The sequence below is a fragment of the Oryzias latipes genome, chromosome 18 (assembly GCF_002234675.1).
Source record: "Oryzias latipes chromosome 18, ASM223467v1".
NCBI classification, from domain to species: Eukaryota; Metazoa; Chordata; class Actinopteri; order Beloniformes; family Adrianichthyidae; genus Oryzias; species Oryzias latipes.
The window spans coordinates 1,844,109-1,868,997 of NC_019876.2; the positions used below are offsets into that span (position 1 = coordinate 1,844,109).

The following is a 24,889-nucleotide window of genomic DNA, read 5'->3' on the forward strand; positions in this document are numbered from 1 at the left end:
TGCTAGTTCCTGGGTTTTATTTTAGCGGTATCCTATCACGTGATCGAAAAAGAGCGAATTGGCCTGCACCAAGAGTAACATAGACGGATGGAACAGAGATTCGGGCAATTTTTCAAAATAAAACATCTTTCAGATTCTGAAATTAAAAAAAGGAAGTAATGTAAGTTATTTTATTTTTTCTGTACGGCCCGGTACCAAATGACCCACGGACCAGTACCGATCCGCGGTCCGAGGGTTGGTGACGGCTGCGCTACAATATGTTTAAAAAATAAAAATACAAGTCAATGTGTACATTTTATGTAATTTCAACACTTTTAAAGTACAATAAGTCTGTGTATTCTTTTTAATAACATTGTTATGCTGTTGCTAATAAATGATGAGTATTTCTTAGCATTGATGTGACTTCTGGTGCTGCATGGTGGTTTTGCTGATGGTCTAGTCCCGTTGATACGTGGTGAGTTTGAGCTTCCTGCAGGCGTTGAGACTTCTGTCCCTTCAACGTAATCGTAGGTTGGTCTGAATGTTCTTTAGATTAGAGGACAGGTGTACCATTATTACCACGGTGGCGTGCCATTCAAATCTGTCAAACGTTTGGGGCCTGCAGGCTCCACCTACTTTTATTCAGACTGATTGGTCAGTTGGAGCTCATTGTTACTGAGCGTTTTGTTTGGACCCTTCGTCTTTGTTTCCACTGAGTGGTGTTTTGAGTGTTTCCATTAAGTCCGAACGAATCATTCCATTTATGGTCTCCTGTTGGTTCTAGGTCTAGTGAAAAATGTTACAGACCAGTTGGGTGGAGCTAATGTTAAAACCCGTTGATTGGCTGAAGGTCATTAGGACAAAACAAAGCTCAGAGAGAACGGCTGTATTCCTTTTTGCCGTCCACAGTCTTCTCTCAAACAGCATTAAATGATTTATATCTACAAAGACGGTCTTTAGATCAGCTGATGAACAGAACATTTCAGTTCAACTATGGTTTTGATTGAATTGTCTGCTCAAAATGTTTGGCTTCTTGTTCCCATTTCTCATTTTCCATATTGAAGCTCTACTTAGAACCTCGTCAGAATCGAGCAGTTGAAAAAAAAAAGTGTGCAATTTCTTATCTTGTCTGAAGATTTTGATCAGGAGTGTTTATACAGCATCATCCTGTATAGACATCAATTCTGTTTACTTTGACCGCTGTATCTGTAGTCAGCTGACTTCACTCGTCTTTGTTGTATTAATACATTCTGACGTTGAACAAAACACAAGTAAACTGGTCTTCACCAACTTTTTAATTTGCAAAAAGAAAAGAAAGAAACTACCAGGAAAGAGAGATCGATTGACTTAAATGTTAAGATTGTTTCAGAAGAGTGCAGAGATCATCCAGCAGCATTTTGAGTGGCTGCTTCTGTCTCTGAAGCGACAGAGCTGAAGTACTTGATGGAGTTTCAGAACTGGTGTGGAACTGATCAAACCAAACAAGTAGAGAGAAAAAAAGCAGGAATCCGTCAAGTTTAACAGGCGTCTTCACCCTGGAATTCTCCATCGTGGAATTCTCCATCTGCTCATGGCACAGATGAAGGGTCTGCGTTCCCTGCACTCCAAATCGTCCCAGCATCGTTTCTCTGTAGTGGTTGGGATGAAAAATGGTCATTAACTTCGGTTTACTGTGATGAATGAATTTAATTTTTTGAGTATTTGACATACAATTAGTCCTGCTCAAACTCTTGCAGAGCTGTATTAATATAGATTCTGTCATCAGTTAGGTGATGTATAAGAAAGTTCTCATTTACTTGTGTAACTCATTTGCAAGCAGTGCTGTTGGCCACGGCCATTGTTGGGTTCTTTGGGACACCAGTTGGTGTACTGGTATTTGCTCCCATCACTCCAAAACCAAACACCATTCTGCAAAACAAAAATAATTCGGTCATAAATGGTTAAAAGAAACCTAGAAAATCCAAGTATGTTAAGTATGTTAATACCGTCTGAGCATCAGAGCCTCCGATCCAAGTTGGTGTGTAGCAGCCTTGTTTCTGCTTTATCAGCGACAGTAGTATGCTGTTCTCTAAGCGGTTTCTAACAGAGGCCAGGTTGGCCCCAATGGACTGGCAGAATTTCTACATGACAGATTACAGCAAAGATAAGTCAAAAATGAACCACTTTGAGGATTTAATCAAATCAATAACATCATTTTACCTCAGCTTCAGCCCAAGTCTTGGGGCTTGAAAAGTAACGGAAGCGGCGGCCGCGCATTACAGTCCAGAAAGGACGGCAATGTAGTCGTTTCTTTTCCAACACCACATTATCTTTAAAGGAAGGGTTGTAAAGTTATAGAAAGCATGGTATTTATCAATCAGATGTATTAAAGTTGAATAACTTAATGATCACAGAATTAATTTGCATACAGATTTCACATGATGAAAGACTTTTTGTCATGACTTGAAGGATTGACAGACCCAGACGCTGAAACCCAGAATGAGGACAAGGGGGTGAACGGTAAGTAAAGGGTTTTATTTATTTATTTTTTTCTTCCAGGAAAGTTGGTGTGGCTTGGAGGGCAGCTGGAGAGAACAGCGGCTTGTGGCGTGGCTGGAGGTAAGAGCGCAGCTTGGCAGAGCTTGGGGTTTCCACCGGACTGTAGGAGGACTCGGACTGACATCCACACTGGGGACACTTGGAGACTGGAATCCTGAGACAGGGAGAGGCAAGATTAACACGAGGCCAGACTTAACATAGAAACATGAGCTAGACTTAAGACCAGGTTTAGTCACCATAAAGGGCAACGAACTGGCGTTGACTGATGGGTCTGGAACTCCTTAAGAGCAGAAGCAGTGACGACGTGAATTGGTCCCAGCTGGTGGAGTCAGGAGCAGAGCAGGAGGGGGAGGGGGAGGAGACTGACAGGCACCATAACAGTACCCCCCCCTCAACGACCGCCTCTAGGCGGTCCAGGGCGGCGATCCGGGTGGGCGCGGTAGAAGTCTGTGATGAGGCAGGGGTCCAAAATGAGGGAGCGGGAGACCCAGGAGCGCTCCTCGGGACCGTACCCTTCCCAGTCAACGAGGTACTGAAGGCCGCGACCCCGCCGTCGAACATCCAGGATGCGACTAACCGAGTAAGCCGGAGCGCCGTCGATGATACGGGCGGGAGGTGGGGAAGCGGAAGGCGGGCACAAGGTGCTGTCAGAGACTGGCTTGATTTGTGAGATGTGGAAGGAGGGATGAATTTTGAGCGCAGCCGGGAGCTTGAGGCGGACACATGAGGGGTTAATGACTTTATCAATGATGTACGGACCGATGTACCTGGGGGAGAGCTTGCGAGACGTGGCCTGAATGGGAATGTTCCTGGCTGAAAGCCATACCTTTTGGCCTGGTCGGTACTCGGGTCCCACCACCCTGCGTCGGTTCGCCGTCCGGCAGTTGTTCTCCTTGGTGCGGACGAGCGCTGCCTTGGTCTGTTGCCACACGTGCTGACAGCGCTGGAGGTGGTCCTGCACAGAGGGCACAGCCAGGTCGAGTTCGTTGGACGGGAACAGTGGTGGCAAGAACCCGAGGGAAGCCTCAAATGGGGAGATTCCTGTGGCGGAAGAGGGATGTGAATTGTGGGCATACTCGACCCATACTAGGTAACTCGACCAGTCAGCGGGGTTATCGGCAGCGATGCAATGGAGGGATGCCTCCAGTTCCTGATTTGCACGTTCTGCCTGGCCGTTAGACTGAGGGTGGTAACCTGACGAGAGGCTGACTGTGGCTCCCAGGGCAGAACAGAAGGCCTTCCACACCTGGGAGACGAATTGAGGTCCGCGGTCAGAGACGATGTCCGATGGAATGCCATGATGTCTGAAAACATGGTGAACCAGAATGTCTGCCGTTTCTGTGGCTGTGGGGAGCTGACGGAGGGGGATGAAATGACAGAATTTAGAGAACCGGTCGATAACAGTAAAAATGACAGTGTGACCTTGGGAGTCAGGGAGACCGGTGACGAAGTCCACCGCGATGTGGGACCACGGACGGCTGGGCGTGGGTAGAGGATGGAGAAGCCCTGAAGGTGGTGAGTGAGCTGACTTCGAACGGGCGCAGATCGAACATGCGGCCACATACTCCCTGACGTCCTTATCTATGGTAGGCCAGAAAAAGCGTCTACGGATCAGACTGATGGTTCGATGTACCCCCCCATGGCAGGCGATGCGTGAAGTGTGAGCCCATGTGATGACGTCGGACCTGAGGGAACTGGGAACAAATAAAGTGCCATCAGGAGGAACAGGGTGATTAGGTTCCTCACCTTGGGCCTGGATGACTCTGGCCTCTATGTCCCAGGTAAGGTTTCCAACCACACAGGTGGGGGGCAGGATGCTGGTGACGGACGTGGATTCAGTGGAGCAGAATTTTCGTGACAGGGCATCGGGCTTTGTGTTGCGAGACCCAGGACGGTACGTGATGGTAAAGTTAAAACGGTCAAAAAATAAGCACCAGCGGGCCTGACGGGAATTGAGCCTCTTGGCAGTACGGAGATATGCAAGGTTTTTGTGGTCTGTCCACACAATGAAGGGGTGAGCCGCTCCCTCCAGCCAATGACGCCATTCTTCGAGTGCCAGTTTAATGGCCAGAAGTTCGCGATTACCCACATCATAATTCCTTTCAGCCGGGGAAAGCTTCTTGGAAAAGAAGGCGCATGGTTTAAGTTTGTTGGTGCCCACTTCCCTTTGGGACAGTACCCCCCCAACCCCAGAGTCCGAGGCGTCGACCTCCACAATAAACTGTCTGTCGGGGTCGGGCTGAATTAAGATGGGGGCAGAGACAAATAGCTTTTTAAGGTGGTCGAAGGCAGATTGGGCGGTGGCGTTCCAGGAGAATGGCTTGGCAGTGGATGTGAGTTGAGTGAGCGGAGCAGCAATCGAGCTATAGTTCCTAATGAAACGCCTATAAAAGTTGGCAAAGCCCAAAAATTGCTGGAGCTTTTTGCGTGTGGTAGGAGGTTCCCACTGGGATACGGCCTCTATCTTGGCCGGGTCAGGCCGGATGCTGCCGGCTTCAAATATGTAGCCCAAAAATGGAACGGAGGTAGTGTGAAAAGCGCATTTTTCTGCTTTGACGAATAGGTGGTTCTCAGCCAGACGCTGTAGCACAGACCTAACGTGACCTTCATGTTGGGTGGTGTCTTTTGAGTAGATGAGTATGTCGTCCAGGTAGACAAAGACGAAAAGATTGAGGAAATCCCTGAGGACGTCATTAACTAGGCGTTGAAACACGGCCGGAGCGTTAGTTAACCCAAAGGGCATGACGAGATACTCATAATGTCCTAACGGAGTTTTGAAAGCGGTTTTCCATTCATCCCCCTCCTTTATACGTACGAGATGGTAAGCGTTGCGGAGATCGAGTTTAGAAAAGATACGGGCGCCTTGGATAGAGTCAAAAACTGAGCTGAGGAGGGGTAAAGAGTATTTATCTTTAATAGTGATTTGGTTTAACTCCCGATAATCGATACAGGGTCTCAGGGACTTGTCCTTTTTCTCCACGAAAAAAAACCCAGCCCCAGCGGGAGAAGAGGAGGGACGGATGTGCCCCGAAGAAAGTGCCTCTTGGATATATTTTTCCATGGCAACTTTCTCTGGACCAGATAGATTAAACAACCGTCCTTTGGGTAAAGTAGCACCATCTAATAACTGGATGGAGCAGTCATAGGGTCTATGAGGAGGAAGAGAGCTGGCTTTGGACTTACTGTACACGTAACTGAGGTTGTGGTAACACTCTGGAACATTACTGAGATCAATGTCTTCCGATTGACCACTAGGGGAGTTATTTACGGTAGGGACCGCTGAGCGAAGACAGTTGGCGAGGCAAAACTCACTCCAGTTGATAATACAATGATTGGTCCAGTCGAACTGGGGGTTGTGTTTTCTAAGCCACGAAAAACCTAAGACCACAGGATTTTGGGGGGTGTGAGTGATGAAAAACTGAACATCTTCCCTGTGATTACCAGAGGTGATCAGTAATAGGGGCTTAGTACGATGAGTTATGAGGGAGAGGTGTTGTCCTCCCAAGCCTGCAGCTCTAACAGGAGAGTCGAGTTTTTCAACAGGGAGCGAGAGACGGGAAACAATGCTATGGTCAAGGAGGCTTTGTTCAGCGCCTGAATCAATAAGGGCCTGAAGTTCAATAATATTGGCATGATTACATAACTTGACAGGAAGAAAAAGAAAGTTCTTAGCAGAGACGATAGGGGTACCCGCCCGCGGCCTGTCTTCTAGTGGGGGGTTCTGGAGTTTTGAACGCAGCTCACATTGATGTACCTGATGCCCCTGCTGGCCGCAGTAAAAACACGCACCCTCCTCCCGGCGCCTTTTACGTTCCTCGGCGGAGATCCGTGAGATGCCGATCTGCATGGGCTCCTCATGAGAGCGGTGTGATCTTTCTGGAGGACAGGAAGGGGAGAAAAGAGCATCAGCAGCCGGTAATATGGGCTTAGGTGTCTTATGTGCCTGAGGAGGCTTTTCATGCTGACGCTCCCGAAGGCGGGCGTCGGAGCGCAGGGCTGCGGAGACAAGTTCTTCGAAGTTACGGGTTTCTGGCTGCGTGCATAAGTGATCCGTTATGTTTTCGTTGAGGGACTGATAGAAGACACCGTGGAGTACCGGATCAGACCAGCCGGCTTCCAGCGCCAGGATTCTGAAGTTGATGATATGGTCGCTGACCGAACGATTCTGCTGTCTGAGAGCGAGGAGTTTTCTGGTGGCTTCTTCCTGCTTCTTTGGCTGATCGAACACCAGACGGAACTCCTTTATGAAACGATCAAACGGAAGGTGAGTAATGGGATTGACCGCCAGAAAAGCTTGGGCCCACTGCAGGGCTTTATTTCTCAGGGAGTTGACGATTAGGGTGATTTTGCTGGGATCAGAATAGTAGTACCTGGGAGCTTGTTGAAACAGAAGTTGACATTGGAATAGAGAAATCCGCCGCATGCTTCTACGTCACCGTAGAATGGCTCGGGTTGCAGGCGAAAATTTTCCGGGGTTGGAACGGGAGCGGAAGCTTGGCCGGAAGTAGGAAGTGTTGCTGTGGCGACAGAGTTAGACATTTGTGCGGGTAAATTCATTAATGTTTGCATCATACCATTGAGCTGTGAAAGTAGGTCTTCTTGAATCTTAGACATCCGAGAAATGGCGTTGGAGTGCAGTTCCAAAAAGATTCCTTGCTGATTAACTGTGTGGCGAAGTCCTTCTGGGTCAGCTGGGTCAGGAGTTAGGCCAGTTCGTTCTGTCATGACTTGAAGGATTGACAGACCCAGACGCTGAAACCCAGAATGAGGACAAGGGGGTGAACGGTAAGTAAAGGGTTTTATTTATTTATTTTTTTCTTCCAGGAAAGTTGGTGTGGCTTGGAGGGCAGCTGGAGAGAACAGCGGCTTGTGGCGTGGCTGGAGGTAAGAGCGCAGCTTGGCAGAGCTTGGGGTTTCCACCGGACTGTAGGAGGACTCGGACTGACATCCACACTGGGGACACTTGGAGACTGGAATCCTGAGACAGGGAGAGGCAAGATTAACACGAGGCCAGACTTAACATAGAAACATGAGCTAGACTTAAGACCAGGTTTAGTCACCATAAAGGGCAACGAACTGGCGTTGACTGATGGGTCTGGAACTCCTTAAGAGCAGAAGCAGTGACGACGTGAATTGGTCCCAGCTGGTGGAGTCAGGAGCAGAGCAGGAGGGGGAGGGGGAGGAGACTGACAGGCACCATAACACTTTTGGCACAAATGCTTCCAAAACAGCAGGGATCACTAAGGAACTAGTTTCTTTGATCTGATTCCTGATTTGATCCTATTGACATGTTAAAAACATTTTGCAGTTCAGTACTTGCAGAACGCCTTAACTTCTGCTCATATTTCCAAAACTCTTTAACCCCTTCAGGCATGGATGTTACTATGGTGTAGAGCTTTGATAGCAAACATACCAAAAATACGATATTAAGCAAAGAGAAAATGATCAGTTCAGAAATAGCAGTTTAGATATGATGGGAAGCAGATCCTGGAATGACTGATGCTGAGTTCATGACTGTTAATTTTATTACACGGTTCTCCATTCAGAAACATTGTCTCTAACTATGTATAAATAATTTTTAAAGATAGAGGAACCATTATTACAGCAAAATACCATATTTAAAATTATTTTCAATTATACCTACAAATGACCATAAAATTAAATAGATGTTTTTTTACTGTACAAAATTAAGTAAGTGCATTTAGGTTGGCAGGTAAATATATCTTTGTAGAATTTAAACATATCAGGTTTTTTTTTGTAAAAAACTTATTTGTATCCCTAAAAATGAATAAAAACCGAATTTTGTTATGATTGTATTATAATTCACCATATAAGGATTATAGTGTCTAGAAGGGTTTAGTAAAAACCACCACTGACCTTCGGCTGACTTAGAGGAAGCGGCCTGAGGAGCTGGAAAGAGTCAACAGATTTCAGTGAGTTTGTTTTATACATTTGCAGCATTAAGAGAAATACTAACCATCAGCTCTGGTCTGAGCCACAGCGGCACAAACGAGAACAAGCACAGCCAACTTCATCATCGCCATCATCAAGGAGTCGAGGTGTTGGTCGGTTCCAATCCCAGAGGCTCTGTCTCTCTAGGTCCAACCTGCTGCTTAGCTCTGAAGGAAGCCTGGCTGGTTTATACAGCTCCTTATCTCCTCATCGTCGACTGACTGAGGAACTACTACAAAGCAAACAGAAGAAGATAAGAGGCTGATTCAGACTCATCATCCTCAGGTCTGACCACAGAAGCATCATACGGGTAGAAAGTGAGTTTCCTCATTTTCAAGAAACAGTTGAAGCAAACTCTGACAAAAATGGTACCATGACGATGCTGAACAGGAGGTTTTCAGCCGAGATAACTGAATAGCTGAAGGAAGAAAATGGTCTGTAAAGTTTTATCAACTTTTTCATCTCCATGAGGACAATAAACCAATATATATGTTTCTATATAAATAGACTTTAGCTCCAGTGTTGACCTTTGAATTACCGTAACTCTTCAACCATTTATGCAAATGGGTTGGATTTAGATCTCTGGTCTCTCACCCCCTTTTTGGCTTCTGAAGGAGTTGTTTGTCCTGCCCCCCCCTGGGTTGGGTCCCATGAAGTCCTAGAAAAATACATGTTTTTTGTCATAAATTATGTCATTTTCTTGCACTCACAAAATTAAACTTTCATTGTGCATGGCGAAAACGCACGATGGGGTTACTGCATCGGCATCATTATTTTTAAATTACATTGGAAGTTATTTAAACCCTTGTGCTATCCTATGGGGTCAAGATGGCCATTAGCCGCGTTTACATGGGCAAAAGTAATCGGAAAGAACGCCTGATCGGAAAGAAAATGCGTCATGTAAACACGCCGTTCGGAATACTCTGCCCCGATCAGACTCGTTCGGATCAGAATTTCTTTCCGATCGAGATAGGTGGGTTATACCGATCGTTTATCCGATCGTGGAGCATGTAAACGGTCATTCCGATCGTGTGTCACTGCTGCTCTGGGTTACGTCACGCATAGATGGTGTGTGGCTCTGCGGACGCCCCGTGAAAAGCGCCGCTCCGCTCTCGCCCCTCTGGCTCTCCCCTCTCTTTCCCTCTTTTCCCTCCCTCTCGCTTCGTGCTCCCCGACGCTCACTCAGTCCACTGGCACCCGAGTGAGCAGAGGAGCTGGATTAATAATTTTGTGTCCGAGGGGGGAGGATGCTTTGTTACGTGTGCGTTTTGTTATGTGTGGGAGAATCCAGACTGCGAGCCGCCCCGCCGCTCTGGGTTAGCGGCTGCAGGACTCAGGAGGAACCGTGTTCGAACAGAGCTCGGGCCGCTAGCTCACAGAGTGGCTTTGGGGCGGCCTGTGTGAACTCTTCAGAGCAGAAATAAATGTCGCGTGGTGTCACGTGGATTTGTGTTTCCAGTTGTGTCCCACCAAAATAAAGGCTGACGTTATTTCCATACATTTATGTGCGCTATTATCGTCTCGTATTACGGAGCTGCAGCACATGCTGTCTGTCTGTGGCAGTGGTTTGTTTACAACGGGACCTATTTCCTAATCCGGGTGATTTTACACTACTGCGCATGCCCAGATGATTCATTCCGAATGAAAGTGTGAGCCATGGGAACGTTTGTTCTAATCGGAAAAAGGTTTTCTGATCCCATGTGCACGGGTGAATTTTAACCCGACCATTGATCCGATCAAGATATTCTGCCCATGTAACCGCGGCTACTGACGTGTTCTTCCTACCATGACAAAGGTTGTTAAAGGTGGAGAATGTCATGGTGGCCTGTCAGTTACTCTCCCCCTCCCCCGCCTTCTCTGCCTTGGATGCAACCAGCTGATCTCACTCACCTCATCATTACCTCTGCCTTCTTAAGGACCTTGTGGATCTTCAGTCGCCGCCAGTTCATTGTTCTTCCAACGGTGCTTAGTCTGGCCACGTCTAGTTCCTGTGTGTTGTCATGTTTCATGTCACTAATTGCTCCTCTCGCTCTGCCTCAGGATTATCCAGTTCTGATACTCACCTGGTCGTGATTTTCTGGTCTCACGTGCTGCACTCCTGGACTCCCTCTGCAAGACTCCTCCAGCCAGCCGACGCTCATCCCTCTGGGAAAAACGCCATTACTGACCTTCAGCCAAATTAAACCTCCTAAATTTACCTCCTAGTCCGAGTCTCCTTCCGGGTTTCAGCATCTGGGTCACTCTGTTTCCTAGTCATACCGTGACAGAGAAGATTTCATGTAATCCATGGACACCAGTGAAGATCACAAATCATTGAAGAAATAGGTTCAGGGCACTGTCTAGTGGGTCTAGATGACCCCACTCCCAATGTCAAAGTGCCTAGGATAGCACAAGGGTTAAAACCTGGACCTGTTTTCCGTTTCTTTGACTTTTTGCCACAAAATCAACTGGACTGCGTAAAACTTGCGTTGCGTAGGTCCAGACATCAGACATGATGGAGGCGATGTAAACATTCAGATTGATTAGATTGTGGTTTCGGCTTATGGGCCAAAAAGCAGTTTGGAGAACCCTGCCTTCTTGGTGTCTCTCGAAGGGTTACTGCAAAGTTCTCCAAACAGGGAGTCAATTTTCCTCCTGGGGGACTTCAAAGCAATAACCGTGGTACCTGGAGGGTCAAGGGTGTCAGTCAGGGAGGGGCGTGATTGGTAGGAATGGCCTCCCTGATCTGAACACAAGGATGTCAATCAATACACGTAGCAACAGAACACCCTAAGCAGGAGGTCAGTGATCAACATTGTAGTTGTTTCAGGTGACCTGGTGTCTTGGACACTCGAGTAAAGAGAGGGGCAGAGCTGTCCACCTAGTGGTGAGTTGGATTCCCTGGCGGGGAAGGAGGCCGGAAAGAATTGGGAGATACAAAGGCACTGCAATGGTCTGTATGGGAACGTCTGGCTGAGCCCTCCATCAGGGAAGTCATTAACTCCCACATCCGGGACATGTTCAGACAGGTACTGAGGGATGCTGGGGACATCGAGTCTGAGTGGATCATGTATTCCACTTCCATTGTCTCTGCTGCTGCTCTAAGCTGTGGCAAGGACTCTGGTAATGATGGTGATGGTGGACACCAGAAGTAAGGGATGCCGTCAAGCTGAAGAAAGAGTCCTACCAGTCCTACCAGGTGGGACTCTAGAGGCAGCTGACAGGTACCGGCAGTCTAAGCGAGCTGCGGCCCGGACTGTTGCAGAGGCAAAAACTCGGTTCTGGGAGGAGTTCGGTGAGGCCATGGAGAAGAACAATCGCTTGGCCTCGAAGAAATTCTATAAACCGTCCGGCGCCTCAGAAGGGGAGAGCCATTCTCTACAGGCAGCGTTTTCAGTGCAGGTGGGGACCTATTGACTTTAATTGGGGACATTGTCGGGCAATGAAAGGAATACTTTGAGGATCTCCTGAATCTCACTGACATGCTTTCTTTTGAGGAAGCAGAGAATGAGGACTTTGGGGTGAGGCTGTCTATCACCCAAGCTGAAGTCACTGAGGTAGTCAATGAGCTCTTCAGTGGCAAGGCTCCGGGAGTGGATGAAGTCCGCCCTGAGTACCTCGAGTTTCTGGATGCTGTGGGAGTGTCTTGGCTGACACGTCTCTGCAGCATCGCGTGGCAGTAAGGAACTCTACCACAGGACTGGCAAACAGTGGTGGTGGTTCCCCTTTTTAAGAAGGGGAACCGGTAGTTGGAACACAACCTCAGGTCTGGAGGGTGTCCAACTACCGGGTGCGCTTTCTTGGCTTCTCTCTCCTTGTGTGGGTTGAGGGGTGTGGGGCCTGGGGGCTTGGCGCATCACTTATTAGGGTGATAGGGGGGTCAGCCTGCGATGCACCTTGGAGGGAGGAGTTGCTTGGCAGTGGTCCCCCTCCCCTGCTTGTCGTATGGGAACCCCCCCCCCTCTTGGTTTTAATTGCACTTTAGACATCTAGGACCCTTGGCAGGGGGGTGCTTGGGCATCACTGCCAGCAAGCAGCAGATGTCCTTTCAGCGCCTTACCCCCCAATTTTCACTGCACCACGTTTAGTACACACATCCTTTACCCCTCAAAAAGATACTCTCCAACACACATACACGCACGCACACACTCACAAAGACACACCTTAGACATATACATTCAGGATTTTTTCGATTTAACACAACAGAAATTAGATCAGTTTAAATTTTATCAATAAACCCATGTATATATAAACATATCGAGGTAAGATAAAAATGTAATAATCAAAAACAAAACAAAGACAAACTACACGAAAAATTGATAGAAAACCAGACAAAGCTCCACTAATCTGTGCAAGGTAGAAAGAATGCTTAAAGGTTACGTTAATTTGAATGAAAACTCAAATATTGTGTGCTTGGGTGGGGGGGGGGGGGCATTCCTACATTATTATGCACAACTGATATCATTGGTAATCTAACAAGTAAGTTCAGAGACTACTAAAGGCGATGGGGGTCACAAAAATTAATGGACCCCCGTCCTATTGATCGGTGGAGCAGGATCAAATGTTTTAGTGTTGAGAATTGGACATAGATATAGTGTTGGATCAGAACTAACACAAACACAGAAAGGTTTCTCAATGAAAATTGTATAATAATTGAAATAACAGCTTTCAAATCAGTAAGTAATCTCTAATTCCCTTGGGCCAAATCTGGGAAATCTATGCTGCATTGACAGATATCATGAAGTGATCTTTGATTTAACCCTCCTGTTATACTTGGTGTCAATTTGACCCCAATTCAATGTTTGTCATAAAAAGAGAATAGTTAACCTTTTTCTTTTTACTTCATATTTCATGACTTTTCCTAATTTGATGGGGACAACTGATTAAGCATAAACTTATAATGATGATGTTTTTTTTCTATGTGCTAACCACATATTGCATACAGTGGTGTTCCTCGGGGGTCAGTTTGACCCCAGGCTGTTTTAGCTGTTTAAAACTTGTGTGTGTGTGACCTAACATCCCCACACCTGCAGGTGCAGAGTTGATACTTTTGAGTTGATCCATAACAGGGGGGTGGGAAAAACAACCATTCCCACGAGAACTTTGACATTTCTCGTAGTGAGGTGTAAAATCCTGCCAAAATGAGGAAGCCAATGTAGGGTTGTGAGTTGATCACATCCAAGTCTTTCAAACTACACATGCCTCCCCTCTGAAATGATCAGCTCACGTAAAATATTTTCAATTGATGGTTATATATTTTATGTTTTGTATATATTATAATGTTGAAATGCAACACTTGAAGGTCACTATACTTTGCTGAACATCACTTTGCTGCTGCCGCAGACAACAGAATTTCCCCATCGTGGGATAAATAAAGTTGAATCTCATCTCTCAAATGAAGAGCTCTTTGTCTTCAATATGACTGACTGTGTGTCTGGTGGGTCACACTCTTAGCAAGAAATATGTCTGCAAGGAGCATGCACCAACTCTGCACATCCTGTGTACAGTGGTGCAGACTAAAAGCTCGACCAAGAACTGTTCCATGTTCTGACTATCTGACTTATGTTCTCATTATAATTTTCAATTTTACACAAAAACATTAAGAAAAGAAAAACAAAGGGGGGGGGGGGGCTCTCTAACTCTGCAACTGCCTGTCCCAAGTGGACCTAAGAAAAGAGGAGGGGTGAGTGAGACTTTACACTGACTAACCACAAATATGTCACAAAAAATGAGATAAAAATAAGTAAATAAATATGTTCATAAAAGGAAAGGGGGTCACTAACATCTGCCAAAATGCTTTATTCTGTGAGAGTCATGAATGTGTACCCCAAATTAAAAAAGATTAGGATGAAAGACATTCAAGATACACTAACTCTAAAACTAAAAGTTCAACCTAATGGTGGCGCTACAGAAAAGGTCATATAATCACCTAAACCAATAGGGTTCCAACTTTTGTGGTCATTAATGTTGTCAGTACATTTGAGAAGATTTGTATGAAAACTTTTCAAGGTACATTCTTTATAATTTAAAAGTTTTGGCCTGATGGTGGCTAGAGAACAGGTCAACCCACTGATCTGTTTCATTATCAAGGGGTTATTTATGTATTCTACAAATAAACAAAATGCCTGACACCAAAAACTTGGTTAACAATTTTATGTAAATCATTTTCTGAAGGCAAATATCCATGGGGTCAAATTGACCCTAAGGGTGAAATGTGTGAGTAATATTTGAGGATAATACGAGAGTTTAAGTGAAGTATGGAACTTACAGGAGAACCAGGCCCAAAATGAAGCCTAGTGGACGTACTAAAAGGTTGTGAGCGTGGGGCAAAATCAACTTCATACATGAGCTGGCTCCAATCATTCACTTCAAAGAGTGGCTTAAGGCCGTGTCGCACAGCTACTACGTACATTTTGCTCATTTTCCAGGTATGAAATTCTGTGATACATGCGTGATGTACTTTTCACAAGTCTTTCTTGTATTCGTCATTCATCCATGTGCACAGATGTCTGTCGTGGGTTTCGGCTGACGGGTCGTTACGTGAATTCCGCTTTTAGGTGTTTAGAAATTTTGGTTATGTAACAATGACGCAGTTTAGGCTTCTTTAACATGGATTGTACACAACTAACACGTAAATCTTATGCAAATTTGCATTAGCAAATTTGAGGACTGTTTCTCCTCTATCTAACAGATTCTTCACACGTGTACCACCGATGTATAACTTTTATATCACGTACACATATCATTTCAAAGTTATGTAATAGATGCTGATAACCAGGAACTCTGTCACACTTCTGTGGGCCACTCGGAGACAGCAGTGACTAAACATTATTGTACAGAACACCTTTAAAGAACACCATCCTTTAGACACCCGTTTATTTAGCAAAGATGAAAACACAGACCTCCTTCAACTGATTGTAACAAGAAAATCTGAAGCTGAAAAGGATGAAGAATACTCTTCTGGTTCACTAAGATGTTCAGAATGTAACAATCTTGAATTGAGTAGACATGGTCAAGCCAAGTGGTGCACACCTGAGATAATAACAAACTGAATTATTTTAATGAAATATAAAAAAATTACAATAAGGTTCTGAACTCAGCAAAATGTGAGGTTAAACAGCATAAAGACAGATGTAAGAAACTGTTATGACAGGAAAGGCATTAGTGAAAGAAGAAAGATCCAATGTCAAACCAACTTCCCCATTTTGGGGTCAATTTAAGTTCGATGAGATCTGGGCAAGAAGCTTTAAAAAAAAAACGTAACCAAAATATTACAAACAATAAAAAATGACGAGGCATTCTTGACGTTTCCCTTTTTCTATCTGGGATCTGAGAAATGAGTGATTTAGAAACAATTGACTATATCTTTGCAGAAGTTCGAGTTGAAAACCCGGTCGTTCAAACGTTTGAACACTGACCTCTTACTGTAACTCTTCATGACCAACTGGAAGCAACGGACACTGTGGTGCTGGGGTTAACAGCTAAACACTCTTTCAAAAATGGTGTCAACTGAACATTCAAAATGGCTGCCAAGCAACTTAAAAACTTTTGTCCAAACATGCCCTAGTGAGGAAGCAGCTGAGCAGAAAAACAGGTAAAATCAGGTGGACAAAAGTTGACACACACAAGTAACAAATGCCTCTTACACTGTCCAAAAGGTAAAGGTAAACAAGGGGTTGATCCAGCTGTAAGAAGAAGAATTACAAAATTTTCCGAGGTCAGATTAACTTCTGACCTGGTGTGGGCTCAATACCACAAGGCATAGTTGATTGGACTGGCAGGTAAGTGCTGGTAAAAAAATTAAAGTCATTAATAGAGCCAGGGCAGGTGGAGGTGGGTACCAAGTAATAGAGTGGAAATAGGGCTGACTTTCTTTTACAGTCTAGTTTCATTGTACTTAAGGGGTAGTTTCTGTGGTAAATTCATGGTAAATACCATGAAACAAACAAGTGCAGATCTAAAGGTCAAGGTACTTTATTTGTACTTATCTTGTTCTTTCATTTGGTAAGTACCACAAAAGACACCTTTACACAACATGTAAATACCCAGTAAGTATAATATAAATACCAAGTATGCACCACATAGGTAAGAACCAAATTGTACCACATAAAAACAAAGTAAGTACCATGTAAGTACCCAGTAAGACCCATAAAAAGTACCATGTAAACACACTGTAAGAATCCAGTCAATTCCATAAAAAGTACCATGTAAATACCCCGAAAGTACCCAGTAGATACACAATAATTACCATGTAAATACCACTTAAGTACACTGTAAGTACTGTACTGTAAAAGAAAGTGTTACCACTCATTCCGATTTTATAAAAGTGTCCAATTCTTTGTTTTACCCTTTTACAGGACGGTTGTACCACTAGTACCAAGGTGGTGTGCTATTCAAATCTGTCAAACGTTTGGAACGTTGGACATGGGGACCAGCAGGCTCCACCTACTTTTATTGAGACTGATTGGTCAGTTGGAGCTCATTGTTACCCTTCAGTTTTGTTTCCACTGAGTGGTGTTTTGAGCGTTTCCATTAAGTCCGGACTGTGCCGTACCATTTTTGGTCTCCTCTTGATTCTAGGTACCTGTATACAGTGATCCCTTGCTATAGCGCGGTTTACTTTTCACGGTTTCGCTACTTCACGGATTTGCATCGTGCATTGTGTTCTGCATTCTGATTGGCTAAAAAAGTCACTCCGCTTCTTCTCTACCTGCGTGTCAATAATGTTGCAGTTTAATATGTACACGTACGTAAATCAGCTTTCCAAATTACGTAGATGCAAATCATCTTGCAATTTCAAGTTTCTCTAAAACCCATAGAAAAAGAGCAACACCAACTGTCAATCACTATGTTCTTCTCCTGAACAAATACAGCTGCACCGCGGGCTTGAGAAGGAGAAAACACTGCAGCTTCTCAGACTGAAGAGCATTGAAATACACCTGAGCCACTATTTGTCCGTTTGTACTTTGTATTTTTTTCATGATCATTTTAAATTTTCTCCCGTTTAATCCAATTCTTCGGGTCGCGGTGGGCGGGGCTAATCTCCGCGATTTGAAGCCTTCTGTTCACATTGATGATTAAAATTATTATTTGACAGTACAGTACAGAAGTTATTTGTTGAAAAAAAAACGTTTTTAAAGTACTTTGATTTGTGAAACAAATGTTTGAGCCTGTAAAATGGTTTGTTCTTTCTTTTCAATGTATAACAGAGTATTTAATTGTATAATAATTGTTAAAAAAATAGAGGTTTCTACTTCACGGATTTTGCCTATCACGGGTTCTTTCTGGAACGTAACCCCCGCGATAAACAAGGGTTTACTGTATAGAAAAATGTTACAGACCTGTTGGGCGGAGCTAATGTTAAAACCCGTTGATTGGCTGAAGGTCATTAGGACAAAACAAAGCTCAGAGAAAATGCCTGTATTCCTTTTTGCCGTCCACAATCTTCTCTCAAACAGCATTAAGTGCTTTGTATCTACGAAGAACCAAAAACAAGGCGGGAAAAAAATGAGCCGCTGGATGACCCCCTTTGCTGTTGTTAGCTGCACCCCCTATGCACCGTGAAGGCCCAACTATGAGGTAGAAGCAATCAGCTGAATTACCTGGAACATTGTAAACCAGACCAGGGATTTCTGTTTTGAAGATGTAACAGATGTAACAGTTTTTTGGGGTCTTAAACTTTAGATCAGCTGATTAACAGCCAATTTCAGTTCAACTGTTGTTTTGATTGAATTGTCTGCTCAAAATGTTTGTCCTCTTGTTCCTATTTCTTATTTTTCCATATAGAAACTACTTAGAACCTTGTCAGGATCGAGCAGTTGAAAATAAAAATGTAAATCTGGTCTGAAGATTATTATCAGGAGTGTTTATATAGTATCATTCTGTATCAATTACCGACATCAGTTCTGTTTACTTTGACCTCGGTATCTGTAGTCTGCTGCCTTCACTCGTCTTTGTTGTGTTGATACATTCTGACATTGAACAAATCACAAGTAAACTAGTCTCCACCAAATTTTTAATTTGCTTAAAATTGGGATTTGCAAAAAGAAAAGAAAAAACTACAGGGAAATAAAAGATCAATTGACTTAAATGTCGAGATTGTTTCAGAAGAGTGCACAGATCATCCAGCAGCATTGTGAGTGGCTGGTTTTGTCTCTGAAGCGACAGAGCTGAAGTACTTGATGGAGTTCTCAGATTTGGTGTGGAACTGATCAACCCAAACAAGTAGAGAGAAAAAAGCAGGAATCCGTCAAGTTTAACAGGCGACTTCATCCTGGAATTCTCCATCTGCTCATGGCACAGATGAAGGGTCTGCGTATCCAGCACTCCACATTGTCCCAGCATCGTTTCTCTGTAGTGGTTGGAATGAAAAATGGTCATAAACTTTGGTTTATTTTGATAAATGACCTTTTCTTAATTTCATTCTTTAGGGTATTTGACAAACAATCGGTCATGCTCAAACTCGTGTGGAGCTGTATTAGTATAGATTCTGTCATCAATTTGGTGATACATATATATAAAAAAGTTCTCATTTACTTGTAAAACTCAGTTGCAAACACTTCTGTTGGCCATTGTGATTGTTGGGTTATTTGGGACACCAGTTGGTGTACTGGTAGTTGCTCCCATCACTCCAAAACCAAATACCGTTCTACAAACAGAAATGTTCTGGTCATAAATAGTAAAAACAACCAGAAAATCCAAGTATGTTAAATATGTTAATACAGTCTGAGCATCAGAGCCTCCGATCCAAGTTGGTGTGAAACGGCCTTGTTTCTTCTTTATCAGCCGCAGGAGCTTCCTGTTCTCAAAGCGGTTTCTAACTGAGGCCAGGTTGGCCCCAATGGACTGGCAGAATTTCTACATGACAGATTATAGCAAAGATAAGTCAAAAATCAACCACTTTGAGGATTTAATCAAATCAATAAATCCATTTTACCTCAGCTTGAGCCCAAGTCTTGGGGCTTGAAAAGTAACTGAAGCGGCGACCGCGCATTACAGTCCGGAAAGAACGGCAATCTAGTCGTTTCTTTTCCAACACCACATTATCTTCAATGGAAGGGTTGTAAAGTTATAGAAAGCTTAAGATTGATCAATCAGACATATTAAAATTGAATAATTTAATGATCACGGAATTTTTTTGCATGCAGATTTCACATGATGAAAGACCTTTGGTACAAATGCTTCTAAAACAGCAGGAATCACTAAGGAACTAGTTTCTTTGATCTGATTCCTGATTTTATCCTATTGAAATATTAAAAAACATTTCTACAGTACTTGCAGGACACTCCAACTTCTACTAATATTTCAAAAAGTCTTCAACCCTTTCATGCATGTAGGTCACTATAGTGTACAGCTTTGATAGCAAACATACCAAATATACGATATTAACCCTTGTGCTATTCTAGGCACTTTACCATTGGGAGTTGGGTCATCTAGACCCATTAGACAGTGCTCTGAACCTTTTTTCTTCAATGATTTGTGTCCATGGATTACATGAAATCTTTCCACCTTTATCCACCTTTGTGATGGTAGGGATAACATGTCAATGTAAGGGTGGGGTCATCTAAGATAGAACAAGGGTTAAGCAAAGAGAAAATGATCAGTTCAGAAATAGCCATTCAGATTTGATGGGAAGCAGATCCTGAAATAACTGATGCTGAGTTTATGACTGTTACTAATGTGAGGGTTAAAGTGTCTAGAAAGGTTTAATAAAAACCACAACTGACCTTCGGCTGATTTAGAGGAAGCGGCCTCAGGAGTTGGAAAGAGTCAACAGATTTCAGTAAGTTTGTTTTTATACATTTGCAGCATTAAGAGAAATACCAACCATCAGCTCTGGTCTGAGCCACGGCGGCACAAACGAGCACAAGCACAGCCAACTTCATCATCGCCATCATCAAGGAGGCGAGATGTTGGTTGGTTCCAATCTCTTGACTCTGTCTCTCTAGGTCCAACCTGCTACTTAGCTCTGAAGGAAGTCCGGCTATTTTATACAGCTCCTTATCCCCCTATCTCATTTCTGACCACAGAAGCATCATATGGATAGAAAGTTGAGTTTCCTCATTTTCAAGAAACAGTTGAAGCAAACTCTAACATAAATGGTATCCTGGCGGTATTGAACAGGAGGTTTCAGCCCAGATAACTGAATAGCTGATGGAAGAAAATGGTCTGTAAAGTTCAACTTTTACATCTCCATGAGAACAGTAAACAAATTTGTATGTTTCTATATGTATAGGCTTTAGCCCTAGTGTTGACCTTCTTTGAATTACCGTAACTCTTCAACCATTTATGCAAATGTGTTGGATTTACTTCTCTGGTCTGTTCCCCCTCTCCCCCTGGCTTTTTGAAGGATGGGTTTGTCCTGCCACCCCTGGGTTGAGTACTTGGGCCAAACCTGAGTCTTTCAAAAATACATGTTTTGAGTCATAAACTATGTAATATTTTTCGTACTGAAAGGGATTGGAAATAGATATCTGCGTAAAACTTGCGTTGCTTGGGGCCGGACATCAGACGCAGACATGATGGAGGCAATGTAAACATTCAGATTTATTAATGTAACTAAAATATTAGTCTCTGGTGCCTGTCACGGCGATAACCTCATAACCCGGTGGTGGACACCGGAAGGGATGCCGTCAAGCTGAAGAAAGAGTCCTACCAGGTCTGACTGGCTTGTGGGACTCCAGAGGCAGCTGACAGGTACCGGCAGTCTAAGCAAGCTGCGGCCCAGACTGTTGCAGAGGTCTGGTTTGGGGACCACAGGGACCACAGAGGATGTTGTCTTGTTGGCTTCATCAAGCCAGGACCTCCAGCGCGCATTGGGCCGGTTTGCTGCCGAGTGTGAAGCAGCTGGGATGAGGGTCAGCACAGCTAAGTCTGAGGCCATGGTTGTCGACCGGAGAAAGGTAGTTTGCCATCTCTCTGTGGATGGAGTGTCTTTGCCCCAGTGGAAGGAGTTTAAATATGTGGTGTTCAAGAGTGAGGGAAGACCGGAATGTGAGATTGACAGGCACATAGGAGCAGTACCAGTCCGTTGTGGTGAAAAAAGAGCTGAGCCAGAATGGAAACCTCTCAATTTACTGGTCGATCATCGTTCCAACCCTCACCTATGAACAAGGTCACGGGTACAAGCGGCTGAATTTAGCTTCCTCTGTAGGGTGGCTGGGCGCTCCCCTAGAGATAGGGGTAGGAGCTCGGTCACCCGCGGAAAGCTCGGAGTAGAACCGCTTTTCCTCCACATTGAGAGGAGCCAGTTGAAATGGCTCTGGCATTTAGTCCGGATGCCTCCTGGACGCCTCCCTGGAGAGGTAGTCCAGGCATATCCCACTGGGCGGAGGTCCTGGGGAAGACCCAGGACACTCTGGAGAAACTATGTCTCTTGGCTGGCCAAGGAACACTTTGGGGTCCCCCCAAGGCAGCTGGAGGAAGTGGCTGGGGCGAGAGAAGTCTAGGAATGTATGCTTTGACTGCGGCCCCCTCAATCCGGTCCAGGATAAGCAGAGCAAGATGGGCGGATGGATAGATGATTAATGAACCTTCCATTGTTTGTGTCAACACATTATAGATGCACCACAGACGGACCATAAGAGTTCACTTATTCGTACGATCTCCTTCAATCATCTTAACTCCGGACGGGACCAGAAAAGCAAACAGTTCCACCTGTAGGCCAGGCTCTCTGTTTGCTTGCAAGTGAGCCCTGGTGTGCTTTAGTGACATTGTACATTGAAACATACTCACCTGACAATACAAGAGACAAATTTAAGGATATAATAAGGATCTAACTCAATTGATAAAAAAGTTTCATCAAGAAAGTGATCTAAAATGTCTTTTGTAACTACAGGACCGTCTGAGGCCTGACTTTGACAATATTGATCAATTCAACATTTATTAGTCCGGGACCTTTTAGAGAATTTTTACTTTTTTACTATTCACTCCAACTTCAATTTTTAGTGGTAATGCTCCATCTTTTTGGTAAAACCCCAGTATCTTTCTTTTCTATGATGATTTGACAATGAACCGCAAATTGTCCAAAAAAATGAAATCATGGTAGAAAATGTAGTCTTTTTTTATTTTACTGTGAAAATGACAAATATTTACATCAGTTTAAATAATATTAATAAATCGATGTATATAACCATATTGAGATAAGATAAAAATGTAATCAAAAACAACAAATTTAATCAAAAACAAAACAAAGACAAAAGTCAAACTACGTGAAAAATTCATTAAAAACAGACAAAACTCCACTAATCTGTACAAGGTTGAAAGAATGTATTCAAAGGGGTATCACACTTGTGATTTTTGGAACTGTGTTGTTAATTTGAATGAAAACCAAGCTAGTGTGTATTGGGGTATTCCTACATTATTATCAACAACTAATATCATTGGTAATCTAACAGGTAAATTCAGAGACTACTAAAGCTGACGGGGGCCAACGAAATTTAATGGATCCCTGTCCTTTATATCAGTGGAGAGGATTCAAATGTTTTAGTGTTGACAATTGGACAAATATATAGTGTTGGATCAGTGGAACTAACACAAACACAGAAAGGTTTCTCAATGAAAATGGTATAATAATCGAAATAACAGCTTTCAAGTCAGTAGGTAATCTCTAATTCCCTTGGGCCAAATCTGGGAAATCTATGATGCATTGACAAATATCATGAAGTGATCTTTAAATTGGAAAGTAAGGAACTTACAGGAGAACCAGGCCCAAAATGAAGCCTAGTGGACGTACTAAAAGGTTGTGAGCGTGGCGCAAAATCAACTTCATACATGAGCTGGCTCCAATCATTCACTTCAAAGAGTGGCTTAAGGCCGTGTCACACAGCTACTACGTACATTTTGCTCATTTTCCAGATATGAAATTCTGTGATACATGCGTGATGTACTTTTCATTAGAGTGTTTCTTGTATTCGTCATTCATCCATGTGCACAGATGTCTGTCGTGGGTTTCGGCTGACGGGTCGTTACGTGAATTCCGCTTTTAGGTGTTTAGAAATTTTGGTTATGTAAGAATGACGCAGTTTAGGCATATTTAACATAGATTGTACACAATTATCAGGTAAATCTTATGTGATTTTGCATAAGCAAATTTGAGGACCGTTTCACTTCTACCTAACAGACTCTTCACACGTGTACCACCGATGTATAACTTTTATATCACGTATACGGCCCACATATCACTTTAAAGTTACGTAATGGATGCTGATAACCAGAAACTCTGTCACACTTCTGTGGGCCACTCGGAGACAGCAGTGACTAAACATAATTGTAAAGAACACCTTCATTTGACCTTCAAAGGACGGATTATTACTTATTTATTTATTCAACTCATTAATACGTTCCAAAAACCCAAACAAGAAAATCTGAAGCTGAAAATGATGCAGAATACTTCACTAGTTCACCTGAATTGAACTGATATGGTCAAGCCAAGCGGTGCACACCTGAGATAGTAATGAACAGATTTATTTTAATGAAATATTCAAAAGAAAAAATTACAATAAGGATCTGAATTTAACAAAATGTGAAGTTAAAGAGCATAAAGATAAATGTAAGAAACTGTTATGGCAAGATAGGCATTAGTGAAAGAAGAAAGATCCAATATCAAACCAACTTCCCCGTTGTGGGGTCAATTTAAGTTCAAAGAGTAAGGGGGGTATTCCAGGAAGCATGTTTAAACTAGCCTGACTTTCAGCCTGAACTCTGGCTGAAATCCGCCTGAACTTGCTTACTCGGGGTATGTCGGTTCCAAAAGACCGGAGTTAGCATAATTACGCTGGACTTGGTAACCCTGGGTTAATGCGCGTGCACAGCAAGTACATAAAGACATTGTCAACGGGTCGCTGATTTCCGGAGTCACCATGCAAATGTATGGAGAATAAAACAGAGCGCTATACTTCAGCGAGACGGAGTCTGAGATTTTAATGACGGCGTATGAAGATTATAAGACCATCAAAATGTAACACGGCTGCATCATCAGCAAAAGAAAGAGTTTCTGCTTGGAGTAGAACAGAGAAAGTAAACGCATTTATTCAACCTAAATCCTTACATCTATAAAGCTTAATTATTGTTTCTACACTCAAATGTACATATTTAACTAAATGTCATATTACTCCAATTCAATTAATATTTTTTCCATCTTAATTAATTATAATTCTTGAACTCTCATATGTCGAAGTTTATGCCGGCAGGTATACTCATCTCTTAACATTAAAAAGAATGAAATACTATGGGCTTTGTGCATACATCCATTTAGGAATTTGCCAACATTGTCATTGAAACAGTATAAGGTAGGGGTGCTTTAAAAAGGCATCATCCTCTCCCTCTCTCTCACTCATGGTGGAAAGACTTAAGCATAGTAGGACAAAATAACTCTGCAAAACACAGTAAAAATGCTAAACAACTAAACACATTTGGTCAAAAACCCACGCTTAAACCGAAA

At 43.5% G+C, this 24,889-nt stretch overlaps 2 protein-coding genes across 2 annotated transcripts in view; both read right to left on the reverse strand.

The window, feature by feature from the left end:
• Positions 1-20,380, reverse strand: part of LOC101164187 (ladderlectin) — a 38,917-nt gene extending 18,537 nt beyond the window's left edge. The window contains exon 1 of the mRNA XM_020711562.2: positions 20,276-20,380. Within this exon, the coding sequence (XP_020567221.1) occupies positions 20,276-20,345 (70 nt within the window). The 5' untranslated portion in view covers positions 20,346-20,380. The remainder of the gene's footprint in view (positions 1-20,275) is intronic.
• LOC110017067 (ladderlectin-like) lies at positions 1,257-8,719 on the reverse strand. Its single transcript, XM_023948887.1, has 6 exons — positions 8,495-8,719; positions 8,395-8,427; positions 2,179-2,288; positions 1,965-2,099; positions 1,776-1,887; positions 1,257-1,607 (listed from the first exon to the last, which is right to left on the reverse strand). The coding sequence occupies exons 1-6, from the start codon at positions 8,562-8,564 to the stop codon at positions 1,510-1,512; spliced, it is 558 nt and encodes a 185-aa protein (XP_023804655.1). The 5' UTR covers positions 8,565-8,719; the 3' UTR covers positions 1,257-1,509.
• Positions 20,381-24,889: the final 4,509 nt, after the last annotated feature.